Source organism: Corythoichthys intestinalis, chromosome 10 (genome assembly GCF_030265065.1).
Source record: "Corythoichthys intestinalis isolate RoL2023-P3 chromosome 10, ASM3026506v1, whole genome shotgun sequence".
Lineage (NCBI taxonomy): Eukaryota > Metazoa > Chordata > Actinopteri > Syngnathiformes > Syngnathidae > Corythoichthys > Corythoichthys intestinalis.
In genome coordinates this window covers 11,018,750-11,030,802 of record NC_080404.1, presented here as the reverse complement: position 1 = coordinate 11,030,802, position 12,053 = coordinate 11,018,750, and the positions used below count along the sequence as shown (strand labels likewise).

The window sequence follows — 12,053 nt, the reverse complement described above, 5'->3', positions numbered from 1 at the left end:
CTCCGCTTTTGTCCCTTTTCATTCTGCAGACTTCATCTTCATGACCAGTGTTGTTAATATTACTTTTAAAAGATAATTAATTAGTTGCAAATTACTTCTCCCAAAAAGTAAATGAGTTAGTAACTCAGTTACCTGAATGTAAGAGTAATTAGTTACTTGGCGAAGTAACTGGTGTTACCTTTCATGTTTTTTTTTTTTTTCAAAAAACAATAAACAAAAACAAAAAAACAAAACAAAAACAAAACAAAAACAAAAAAACAATAACCTTTGCTATGTTTGGAAGTCATTTAATGTTGTGAATCAACTGTTGAAATTGCTTCAGTTTTTGGATTAGCTTCCATCTGTCTACTTTCGACCTGTGTGAGTTTTAAAACTGTTTCATCACTGAAAGATAGATTCGAGTCAAGATTTTGGCGATTTAGGAGTATTTTAGATAAAAAGGTTCGCTAGGAAGGTTCACTACAACAGACACTTTCTGAGAAGTCTACTGCTCTAAAATGGCAGCTGTTTACCAGCGCCGCCGAGTCTGTCATTTTGCATGTAGTTCTTTATATGCATGTGGTATCTGGGTGTACATTGTGGGCTGTCGGCTACAGAATTGAGAGTGCATTATTCCGCTACAGCGAAACTAGACAAGTCGATGGCTAAAGGCTGGATTTATCTCGCCCATTGGATGCTGTGCATCTCTGGGGGTCTATGGGCAGTGGCTGGTTGGCCCGGACAATCTGCTTCTCTGCTCATGAGTGGATGATCCGTCTGCAATGGCGCCACCAGGAGCAAATTTGTCGGCCACCCCACTCACCAGTATACTAATGTCAGATTGCAGTACCGGTGGAACTCAAAATGTTGACTGGACTGTTTTGAACTATGCACATTAAATCATTATTAACTTGAAATATAACACAATAAACCAAAGTACAGGGTGTTCCAAAATGGTTGACCCCATTCTAAATGATAATTAATGAAACTAAATACACTTTATGTTGAAGGTAATGAGTTTTATTGGTGAAATTTACAAAGAAAAGTACAAATATTTGTTGGTTCAATGACAGATTTTCATAAATGTTCAATATGAGCGCCGCCTGTGACGTTGCACACGTCGAGTCTGTATTCGAGCTCGTACCAAACTCGCTGTAGCATGTCTTCGGTAACAGTTTCCAGTGCAGCTGTAATTCTCTGTTTTGTTGTTTAGTTGGTGCCTTCTTTGCAAAATTTGTGAAGAAGGCACGCTGCACTGTCTTCGGTGACTGAGTCCGAGCATACTCTCACACGAAAAATGCCTTTTCTTTTGAAGTGAACGGCATTTCTTAACCTGAAAAGATAGAACTGCCAAACGTTACACACAAAAACTTTTCTACACAAGCTGTGAAAATTTGTGGTCATTCCAACGAAAATTGTCAAAATTATTGGCCTATGAAATGGGGTCAAACATTTTGGAACACCCTGTATATCAGTAAGCATGTCATGAAGTCTTTCTGACAGTTTTCGACTGGCCTGTTTACTAGAACAACACAATAAAAACCTGAAATTATGGCTTTTAGTTTTGGTGTACCACCCCAAGATTTTAAGTGGCCCCATTTGCCCACCCCCATGAAACATTTCTGGAGGCGGCACTGTCTGTCTGAGGCTGAATCCTTTTTTAATTCACAGCGAAATGAGGGACTCATTGATCTTGTCGTATTAACATCTGCGGGAGGCATTTTTCAACCTTCATTCAGTTGCTCTGAGTCGAACCGGTGTTCTGCCAGCACATCGGCAAAACGTCCTACACGAGACAAATTTGACACCCAAAGTACTACCGTGCGCTTTCAACTCGTTTTGTTTAGATGCATACAGGCAGAACGTACTAAAATAATGCCTTAAGAAAATACTTAAATGTAGTTATATCAAATATGTACGGTTGAAATACCCTACGTGACTAATGTGATCAGATCAAATGTGAAATCAATCAAATGTCAAATCAATGTGAACAGATCAACACCGCTTTAAAGCTACCATAAGAAAACACTATGGTTCAAAGTATGAATGGGAAATACATGCAAAAAGTATTTTTGAGGCATTGAAAATGTAATAAAAAACTCAACAAAAACAAAAAGTTTCTTTTAGCCAATGTGTGCATGCGTGCGAATGCTTGAGCAAGAGCACTAAGCATCTCGTCGCGGAGGAAGGAATTGCAGAACACCAGATAATCGTCCTAGTGACACTTGCTTTGTTAAAAATAACTAGTGAAAAATCGTGTTTCTATTTCTGGTGTTTTATTCTGTTGAAGCTACTTGTGTTTGGAGACTTGACTTCTGACACACTAGTTTCTTTCCCCACCAAGCAGCGCGGAACCCCTCCACCGTCGCAAAGCAGTTACAGGCCGACACACTTTGAGCTTCCCCTCATTGATAGACCAGCATCCGCCAGTGCCTCTGGTATTATCCTACCAATGTCAGTAAAAACAAGATATTTTTTTACTGTGTTCTTACTGAAAGTCACTGCACAAAACATGCCACAATTATTGTCAATTCATAATTTCAAATATGAAATTAGAGCAATAATGTTGACGTTACACCAAAAAGTAAAAAGTTAGTAAAAATGTTCTAATCAATGGTACAAAATTCTTGAGTGTGAATAATTATAATTTCAAGAATTTGTTCACTGACTTAACCCTTGTTGTACGGCTTAATGTAAGCACAAGTTGAACATCTATCATCTGCACACAAACTGATGTTTTTCTCTTTTCTGCCAGAGTCACCAAAAGCACTCTTTCTGCTGCCTTTGCAGCCCGATTTAATCCTCAATCGGGAATCCGTAACTCTCTGAGTAAACTGGTGCTAGATGTGTTCACACATCTATGGTTACAAAATTCCACAGGGCAAACCTTCACCAGCCTAAATCTCATCTTTTATCTCAGTACACTAAAGCCTCTTACACTCACACGCATCATGTGCTGCATCTCCTCATCGAGGAGGTTCCATAAAGCAAGTTCGAGTTGTAAGAAAATAGACTCCTGGGTTCTGGACATAGCCGCAGAATAAAATCTTACATGACTGGATTTATAAATGGCTGACCTGTAAGAAGTGTGGCGTTAAAGCCGACTAAGACAGTGTGTTTTTTTTTTCTTTGTACTGTAGAAAACCGAAAGATAAGCTGCTGTTAAATAAAGTTGTAGTTCCGCTGGCCTCAATATGTCAAAAGTCTCTTTCAATATATCATGCCTTTGACAATCGCCAAAAAACATTATTTCATCTTATGTATACTAAATCAATCCCCTCGCCCATTTATTCTAATAAAGGCTTAGAACTTTATTATAGTTGAATTGACATTGGTGAATCCAGAATAACTGAATGCACAAACATGGCAAAAATGCTGTTGTGAAAAAAAAAAGGTTTTCTGAGATATTGCAGTTTACAGTGACTAATATTAGGTATGTCCATTTAATGTGATATACTAATAAATCATCACGACAAGAGACTCATTAAAGAGCTGCCCTGCTATGTTACTTGAAGAAGAGGGGCCAGCCAACCTTCTTGTGATTGGATGATGCATTATTACTCTATTTAGTATTCAATCTCCTCTTGCAGGTTTCCTTGGCAAGAATTGTGAAATAGACATAGACGCTTGTGCCCTTAACTACACATGTCCACCCAAGACTCAGTGTTTGGATCTTTCTGATGGACTTAATTATACTTGCCGTGTGCCCTGCCCTTCAAACCTTCAGGTGGGTAAAATATCTTGGTGTGTATATAGCTTTCACCAATAACACAATACAATTGTCACCAGTATTGTTAATCTTACTTTAAAAAAAATAATTAGTTACAGTTACAAATTACTTCTCCCAAAAAGTAATTGAGTTGGGAACTCAGTTACCTCAATGTAAGAGTAATTAGTTTACTTGGCAAAATAACTGTTACTTTTCATATTTCTACACGTTAAAACATGATCCATTCTATAACGTCTTTCACATCAAATATGTATATGGTGGAAAACAATCAGGTGACTTGAGGTTCCGCTCTGAGACCCCCAATTTGTCCAACTTTCAAAATTGTCCGATATGCATGTGTGACACATCATTGGAAAGCTTAAAATCTCAATTTTCTGGGAGGAGAAAATTTTTGAACAGGAGGGCATTTAAAAAAAAAACTGTTTTTCAAACAGCAAAACCCAAATTGGAGGTGCGAGCATGAAAGAGCAGAATTAAAGACGCCATGACTTTAACGAGATATTATGGCGTACTTACTTTGTTTCGATCCAAAAAGTCCATGTAGCATGTATCACTGAGTGTCAAGACACAGCTGTGAATGGCCACAGCTGGATTTTGGGGGGATTTTATGGGTGAAACATGATAATGTAACAAGGGTCGCAATGAGGAAATCGCAGACATCAAGGAGTGGTCGAGATTTTCTTTTTCATATATTTACCCTTTTAAACTTTTTTTTTTTGTTTCCAATTTTTCTTTCTTTGGATCAATCATTTATCATCTAAGATGTCGGAGAAAATCAAGTTCAAGTTCAAGTTCAGCTTTATTGTCAAATATGCATATACGTAAACATACAGCACAGATGAAATGTCTTTCCTTTCTCCCCACGTGCAAACATGCGTATAAAAACACAGAGCATAAAAAAAAAAATAATATTAATTCATAAAATACTACTAAATAAAATAACAACTGGACTATGTACAAACAAAATGAATCTAATTTAAAATGTAATATGGTGCAAACATGTGTACAAAAGTGGCTTGAAGTTAGTGCATTTTCATGAGAGAAAGAAATAGCAGCTGAATATAACAGTCCTGAGTGAATATTAAAGTAGTAAAGTACGTTAGTGCATTGGTCGGCAGGGGATGATGGTTACCTTATTTGGCAGAAGGTTGAGGGGTACGAAGGGGTAGTGCTGTGAGGGAGTTCAGAGCCCTGACAGCCTGGTGAAAGAAGCTGTCCTTGAACCTGCTGGTTCTGGCCCGAAGACTCCGCAGTCTTCTCCCCGACAGCAGCAAGCTGAAGAGGCTGTGGGATGGGTGGGTGGGGTCACCTGCAATCCTGGTGGCTTTGTGGATGAGGCGGGAGTTGTAGATCTCCAGGAGGGGCGTGAGGGGGGCACCGATGACCTTCTCAGCTGCTCTCATGATGCGCTGCAAGGTCTTGCGGCAGGCCACAGTACAGGTTTCATACCACACGGTGATGCAGCTGGTCAGGATATTCTCGATGGTGCCTCTGTAGAATGAGAGCATGATGGGGGCCGGGGCTCTTGCTTTCCTGAGTTTACGGAGGAAATACAGGCGCTGATGGGCTTTTTTGGCCAGGGACACGATGTTCTGACTCCAGGAGAGGTCCTCACTGATGTGCACGCCCAGGAACTTGGTGCTGCTCACCCTCTCCACTGCAGCACCGTTGATCGTAAGTAGGGCGTGCTGGGTGTGCGCTCTCCTGAAGTTGACAACAATCTCCTTGGTCCTTGGTGTTGTCTGCCTCAAAACGGGCGAAGAAGTCATTGAGGTGGTTCAGCAGAGAGATGGAGCTGTCGCAGGTCTGCGGAGATGATTTATAGTCCGTAATGGTCTGGATGCCCGCCACAGGTTCCTGGTGTCTCTGCTGTCGTTGAAGCGATCGGCAATCCTCCTGGAGTACTGTCTCTTGGCCAATCTGATGCCACGTGACAGGTTGGCCCTGGCTGTTCTTAGGCTCACCTCGTCCCCAGCTCTGAAGGCAGCATTCCGAGCCCTCAGGAGCCTCTGAACCTCTCCAATTAGCCATGGCTTCTGGTTGTACCGGATAATGATGTTCTTGGTGACTCTGACATCCTCCATACATTTCCTCATGTAGGACGTGACAGTGTCCGTGTACTCCTGGAGGTCAATATTGTTATTGTAAGTAGCTGCTTGTCTGAATACACTCCAGTTAGTGGTGGAAAAACAGTCCTGGAGTGCCTCTGATGACCCTTCTGGCCACACCCGTACCTGCTTAGTAGCTGGCTTAGAGACTTTAACCACTGGCCTGTATGCTAGCATTAGCATGACAGCGGTGTGGTCCGAGGCCCCAAGGTGGGGGAGGGGGAAGGCTTTATAGGCTCCTTTGTGAGCAGTGTAAACATTGTCCAGTGTATTGGTGCCTCTTGTGGGGAAGTTAATGTGGCCATGGAGTTGTGGAAACATGCTCTTAGGGTTGGCATGGTTGAAATCCCCGGCTAGGATAAGGAAGGCATCTGGGTGGGCATTCTGCTGTTTGCTGATGTGCGGGTGGAGTTCATACAGTGCCTCACTCCCGATGTTGGTGGAGCCAGGGGGGATGTAAATTGCCACCAGCAGTAGGGCACTAAAATGCAACAGTAACAAAAAAAAAAATACAATTAAGCGACAGTTTCAGACGCCATTTTTTATTGTGACATAATTTGTTTAAAAGTTTACAATATGCAAGTGAATAATTTTTTAAAGTCGTTTTTTTTTTTAAACGAAATGTTAGACATAAATTAGTGATTCTAAGCTAAAAATGACAGACATTTTGAATAATAAATATATTTAATTACCTTCGTTTTATGGCTGGGTTGAAACAAAAGTGAGTGCGCGACGTCTGTAAAACGGACAAATTAAAAGTAGTTTGGGGGCTTAATATTCCATGAATCTGCTATGGCAGCATATAGACATATTGTTATATCAAACACACCAGTTGTTGTGGCTTAAAATACAGCAGTTTATTTTAAAGAGGAGTGCAAGAGCAGAAACTGCTTTTTCAGTCTTGTCTGTGTTTTCCACCTTGTATTATTAAATTCAACTGTCTTTTTCATTAAAAAAAAAAAAAACTAAGGTCACCCTTATTACATTTTTTAAAATTTCCCCTATATAAGAGTGTAATGGTACACAAACTTTAACTTTCAAATGCTGTGAGAAAATGCATTTTTCCTGTTGTACTGAACTGTGATTTGTGTGTACCGTCACACCCCTAATATTCAGTATATATATTTTTCAATATGCAGGTGAGACACCGTTTATGGATACTTCATTCAAGAAAAGAGCCACCTAGCATCGCGTTTGCATCGCCGTCATAACCCCGTTGCCCTCCTCCCCTCTCCCACTCTGCTCTCCATGTCTCTTAGACATCTTTCGTCATTCAACCAAATAGTAACGCATGCCTTCACGTCTTCAGTAACAGTAACGTTGCTAAGATGGGAAAATTCATTATATTACTCACTACTGACAAAAATAACGACGTTATTAACTGATCGTCACAATTACAGTGGTAGCTCGAAATACGATCGCTTCGACAGCCGACGTAAAATTTGACTCGCCATTTGTTTGTACATCCAACAACATGCTCGAAATACGACGACATGACAGCACCACGGACAAATGCACGGCGGATTTTCTTGTGAGAGAAATCAACACAGGCTATCAAAAAGGTTGGTACAGGTGGTGAAACAAGGAAAAACCATTGAAATGATGATGCAAATTATAGAAACATTAGAGCGTGGGGTGTGCGTCCGTGAAGTAACTCAACAATACATCTCCTCGGTACTCCTCTGACCACCGTTTGCCAGTCTTTATAAATTAAGGTGACAAATATTTATGTGGCAATCGCCAAAGAAATCGCCAGCTTTGTCAGATTTCTAATCATTTATTCCATCAACTTGTGCGACGGTGACGGTGTTCACAAAAAAACATTCAAAGTGAAAGTAAGCTTTCCCTCTCTCTTCACGTCAGCTGCGCGGTGCGTTTAGGTACGGCAAAAAATGTGCGCCACATTAGAACCCGATTTGTTGCATTATTACAGGAATTATTATAGCTGATATTATATGAATTTTCCAATTTTTATTTATAATTTGTTTGTTTTGCTATGTGTAACTGCCATTTGTAATGATACCAGCAGTATTTATTAAGGATTTAGTGGCAGGTTTTGGGCTGTGGCACGAATTAATGGAATCATATTGTATTTTTGTGGGAAAATCCTGCTTGACATACGACCGCTTTTTCACTCTGTTGGCCTTCTCAATCCCCAAAGCATTGCTTTTAAAAATAAATTGTCTCAAAATTGTTTTTAATTAAGAGGGATGTGAGTAAGGATAATTTTTTGTTTTGTAAGTATCATACGATTGACGAGAACTGGCTACTCTAGGATAGTACCAGATGTGGGAAGAGTAACCAAAATTAGTGAGTGTAAGAAAAGCATTACTTCAAAATAAAATAACTTCAAAATAATATCATGAAAGTAAAAGCAGTCGTCCCCCAAAAAATTTACTCAAGTACAAGTAAAAAACTACGGTGGCTGAAAAGTGTCAGTAGAAATGCAAACGCACGAATGCAAACTGCGACAACACAATCCCTAATTGCAAAAGCACGACTGCAAAATGGCAAATGCATGGACCCCAGTTGCCACAACATGAATGCATACTGATCGCAATACGACCGCAAGAAGTTACTGATTACAGTGTCTTTAATGACTGCCGATAACGATAATATGTATATTTCATTTATTTATATTTTATTATTTTTATTTCTGTTTTTTTTTTTTTTTTGCATATTTAATATGTAAAATTGCTCTTCTTTCTGTGTTGTTTCAATGTGCCTTATGCCTTTAAAAAAGTTTTTTGTTTGAATGTTATACCAAATTACCTTCCGATTTATAAAATTAATCATTATTAACTATTAAAAAAAAAAAAAAAAAAAAAAAGCCACAGCATGGATGCAAGAGAACGACCCGGAAGTAGAATAATTTTCAGGTAAACATTAGGGTCTACAACTCCTGCTGCCGCGTAACTACAAGTTATCATGTCACATCCCCACATGTGCAGAGCTTGAAAACATTAGTTACAGAAATTTTCTCACAAATTCAAACTTTGGTATATATTGCTTTGTGACTATCTCTACGGTGGCAGCAGCAGTGCAAGATTTGTAGTCCTCATGCCTACTTCCATGGAATTTAATCTACCTCCGGGTCATCCCTTTGAATTCGTGCTGTACCTTTGTGCAGTTGTGATGCTATCCATTTGCAATCGTGTTACAAGCCGTTTGCATTCATGTTGCGGGCAGTTGGGGTTCGTGTTGTAGGTATTTGCATTTGTGCTGTGGCTATTTGAAATTGTGCTTTGGCTAATTTGCATTTGTGCAGTTTTCTTTTTGCAAAGTGGTTGGACTTTGCATTTCACCTGACACTACTCGGCCACCATAAAAAAAGTATTCATTGAAAGGAATATTCAGCTAATGGGTAACTGCTTACAATGTCGATGCGATGTCAATTACAAAGTTTTTTTAAACAATAATATACAGTATATTTTCTCCTCAGCACAACGTCATCTATGTGAACTGTTATTATTTTACTGTGCTATAACCTATTACATGCCCATATTAGGCCAAACAAATACAAAAAAATCAATCTGATCATGACAAAAAAAATCCACAGAAATGAAACATCACCTGTTCAAAGAGCATGAGTGCCCTCAGGGGAAGAAAACATTTCTTACCATGATAAATCAAAACGATCATATCTGCGGTATTCCATGGTCTATAGGTGCGAAATAGAAACTGGGAGAGAGGTTGAAATATGCACTTTTTTGTAATGTTGATAGAAGCGTTCTATGTGAAAGCTTTTTTTTGTTGTTGTTCTTTTTACAGCGCTTTAAAGACACCATGTGATTCACGGCGTAATAATAGGACTTCCGACTGTACTGTAGCCCGAAGTAGCAGAGGAAGCATCGGATTTCTTCATCACAAATCTACCAAAGTAAAAGTAAAAAGTACGGCATGGTAAAACTACTCTTAGAAGTATTTTTTTCTCAAAATATTACTCAAGTAAATATAAATAAATATATTCAAAGTAAATGCAACACTTTATAATCCACATCTGGATAGAACCTAATGTAGTTACCCACCTTTGATTGATTGATTTTTATTTCGACCAGTTATAAAAGAAATACAAGAGAAGGAAAAAAAAAAATAACAATAGTAATAATGATAATAAAAAAAAAGAAAAAAAAACATAATATATAATACATACATACATACCAGGGGTCGCGTTAACCGAATATTTTCCGTCGTTGACCGGTTTTTTAAAACGGTGACGGAAAAAACTGAAGTCCAGCTGTCATTTTGACAGGTTGCAATTCACACCCCAGACCACAGGGTGGTGAGTGAGCATATTAATTAGCTATTGTCTCTCTTAATGCATGACGTCGTTGGCCTTACTCGGAAAAATGTCAAGGCAACTGAGTGTCCGAACTAAGTCGTCTGTCCGAGGCAAAAGTCCAAAACCTCATGACAATAGCCTCTGAAGGAATCCCACTTGAGACATTTGATTATGCACAAGCGGGCACGCAATTTAAGTCCATGCGCACCAGGAGGAAGACTGCGTTCAGACCACAGCAGGTGAACTGTTAATTTCATTGTTCCATATGTAGCCTACCTACTGGGGCCACAGTCAGCTGTTTTTGTCACTGCGGAGAAAAAGTTACATATTCATATGCTTGATGGCACGGTGTGGATTCTGTTAAGCTTGTTCGGAAAGAATATTGTGGCGTCACCGGGGTCTGGCGGCGGCACAGTGATTGACACATCAACGCGAGGTTCTTATTGGTGCACCCGGTGTGCCAGCGCGTCATCCAATTGGTGGACTAGATTGCCGCCTGTGTATATAGTTGCCTCTTTTTCTTTGGGGGCGGAGTTGTTGTTTTGTTGGTGTTGCTGGCGGTAAGCAGAGTAAAAAGAGGGAGAAAAATACCACGACTTCCGTGCCTAATTTTTCGCCGCCAAGCAAGCATTACAATATTAATTAAAAATGAATGAAAACTAAATACTATTGAATATGTCATTATTATCATTTAAAAAATTTAAGTGACGGGTAAAAATAGATTATGACCGGATTTTTATGACCCTGTCAGTCAAAATGACAGACAAGGAAAAAGTCTAGCGCAACCTCGATACATACATACATACATACATACATAGTCGCGTAAACAGTACCTTATTGTACCTCACAGTATCTTATTTTTTACCTTATTTGATTAACATGACTGTTCTGCCCTTTGGCGAAATGTGTATTTGATTATAATGTTGACTTTTGTTTTGTGATGCATGCTTTTATTTTGGCACAGGAAGCATAGTGCAGGTAGTACACAAGTAAGAGCGCATGTACACACGAAGAAGAATGTATTTGTGCACACGAAGAAGAGAGCATTTGCACCCACGAAGAAGTGAGCCGAGTGAGAGAGAGAGAGTGGAAAAATTACAGTTTAGCTCGCCATCTAGCTTGGACTTAGCGCCAACGTCTTGGCGAGGACAGTATAATGCCACATCATACATGTTTTTGAGTAGTTATTTTGAGATTAAGGAGGTATTTAGGGGTACTTTAAGGGTTTATTCTAATTTACGTGGAAATTCAGGTTACGTCGCCAGCATAGGAACGGAACTCGTTCGTAACCCAGTGACTACCCATATATTTGCAATATGCAGCTACCAGATGTCATACATGGGCATCAGTACATTGTTTACATTTGTAATTTAGGATGCTTGGTTTTCATTGAGGTGGGCCTGTTTTAAGAGGCAGGAGCTCTTGGAAATGTGACAGTAGCAGTTTTGAAACATGAGGTTGTGTGAGGGATTTTCTGCGTTGTAAGAACTGTAGACGTGACTTTGAGCAAGGTCTACAAATCTTATTTGTTGGGTCTGTGTGTAGTTAAAAAAAAACTGATTTGAAAAGGTATTTCTATCAAGGATAATCAATAATGTAACATTTTCAAAAGGCAAGGATTCTTAAAAAGCAATGGGCTTCAGCCAGTTCAGATGTGAAATTTAAGGAATCCTTTGTGAGGATTTATGACTATAAAATCTGCTATGTACAAACGTACTGAACAAGAAAAAGATTTAAAAAAAAAAAAAAAAAAAAAAAACACTTGGCAAACCGAGACTTTGTATCTGTGTTGAAGGGCTTTTGTTCACTGGTTTGTATGTAAAAAAAAAAAAAATACACACACACACACACCCTGACAGACCTTTTTTTTCTATTCTTTTTGTTAGTGAGCCCTGGGGAGCTTTTGCCCTCAATGGTCATTGATCTTGTCTTGTAAGACGTGATTTAGATGCAA

At 39.3% G+C, this 12,053-nt stretch overlaps 1 protein-coding gene across 1 annotated transcript in view; it reads left to right on the top strand.

Annotated features, from left to right (window-relative positions):
- Positions 1-12,053, top strand: part of eys (eyes shut homolog) — a 522,745-nt gene that overhangs the window by 93,390 nt on the left and 417,302 nt on the right. Inside the window, exon 9 of the mRNA XM_057847548.1 lies at positions 3,570-3,706. Within this exon, the coding sequence (XP_057703531.1) occupies positions 3,570-3,706 (137 nt within the window). The remainder of the gene's footprint in view (positions 1-3,569; positions 3,707-12,053) is intronic.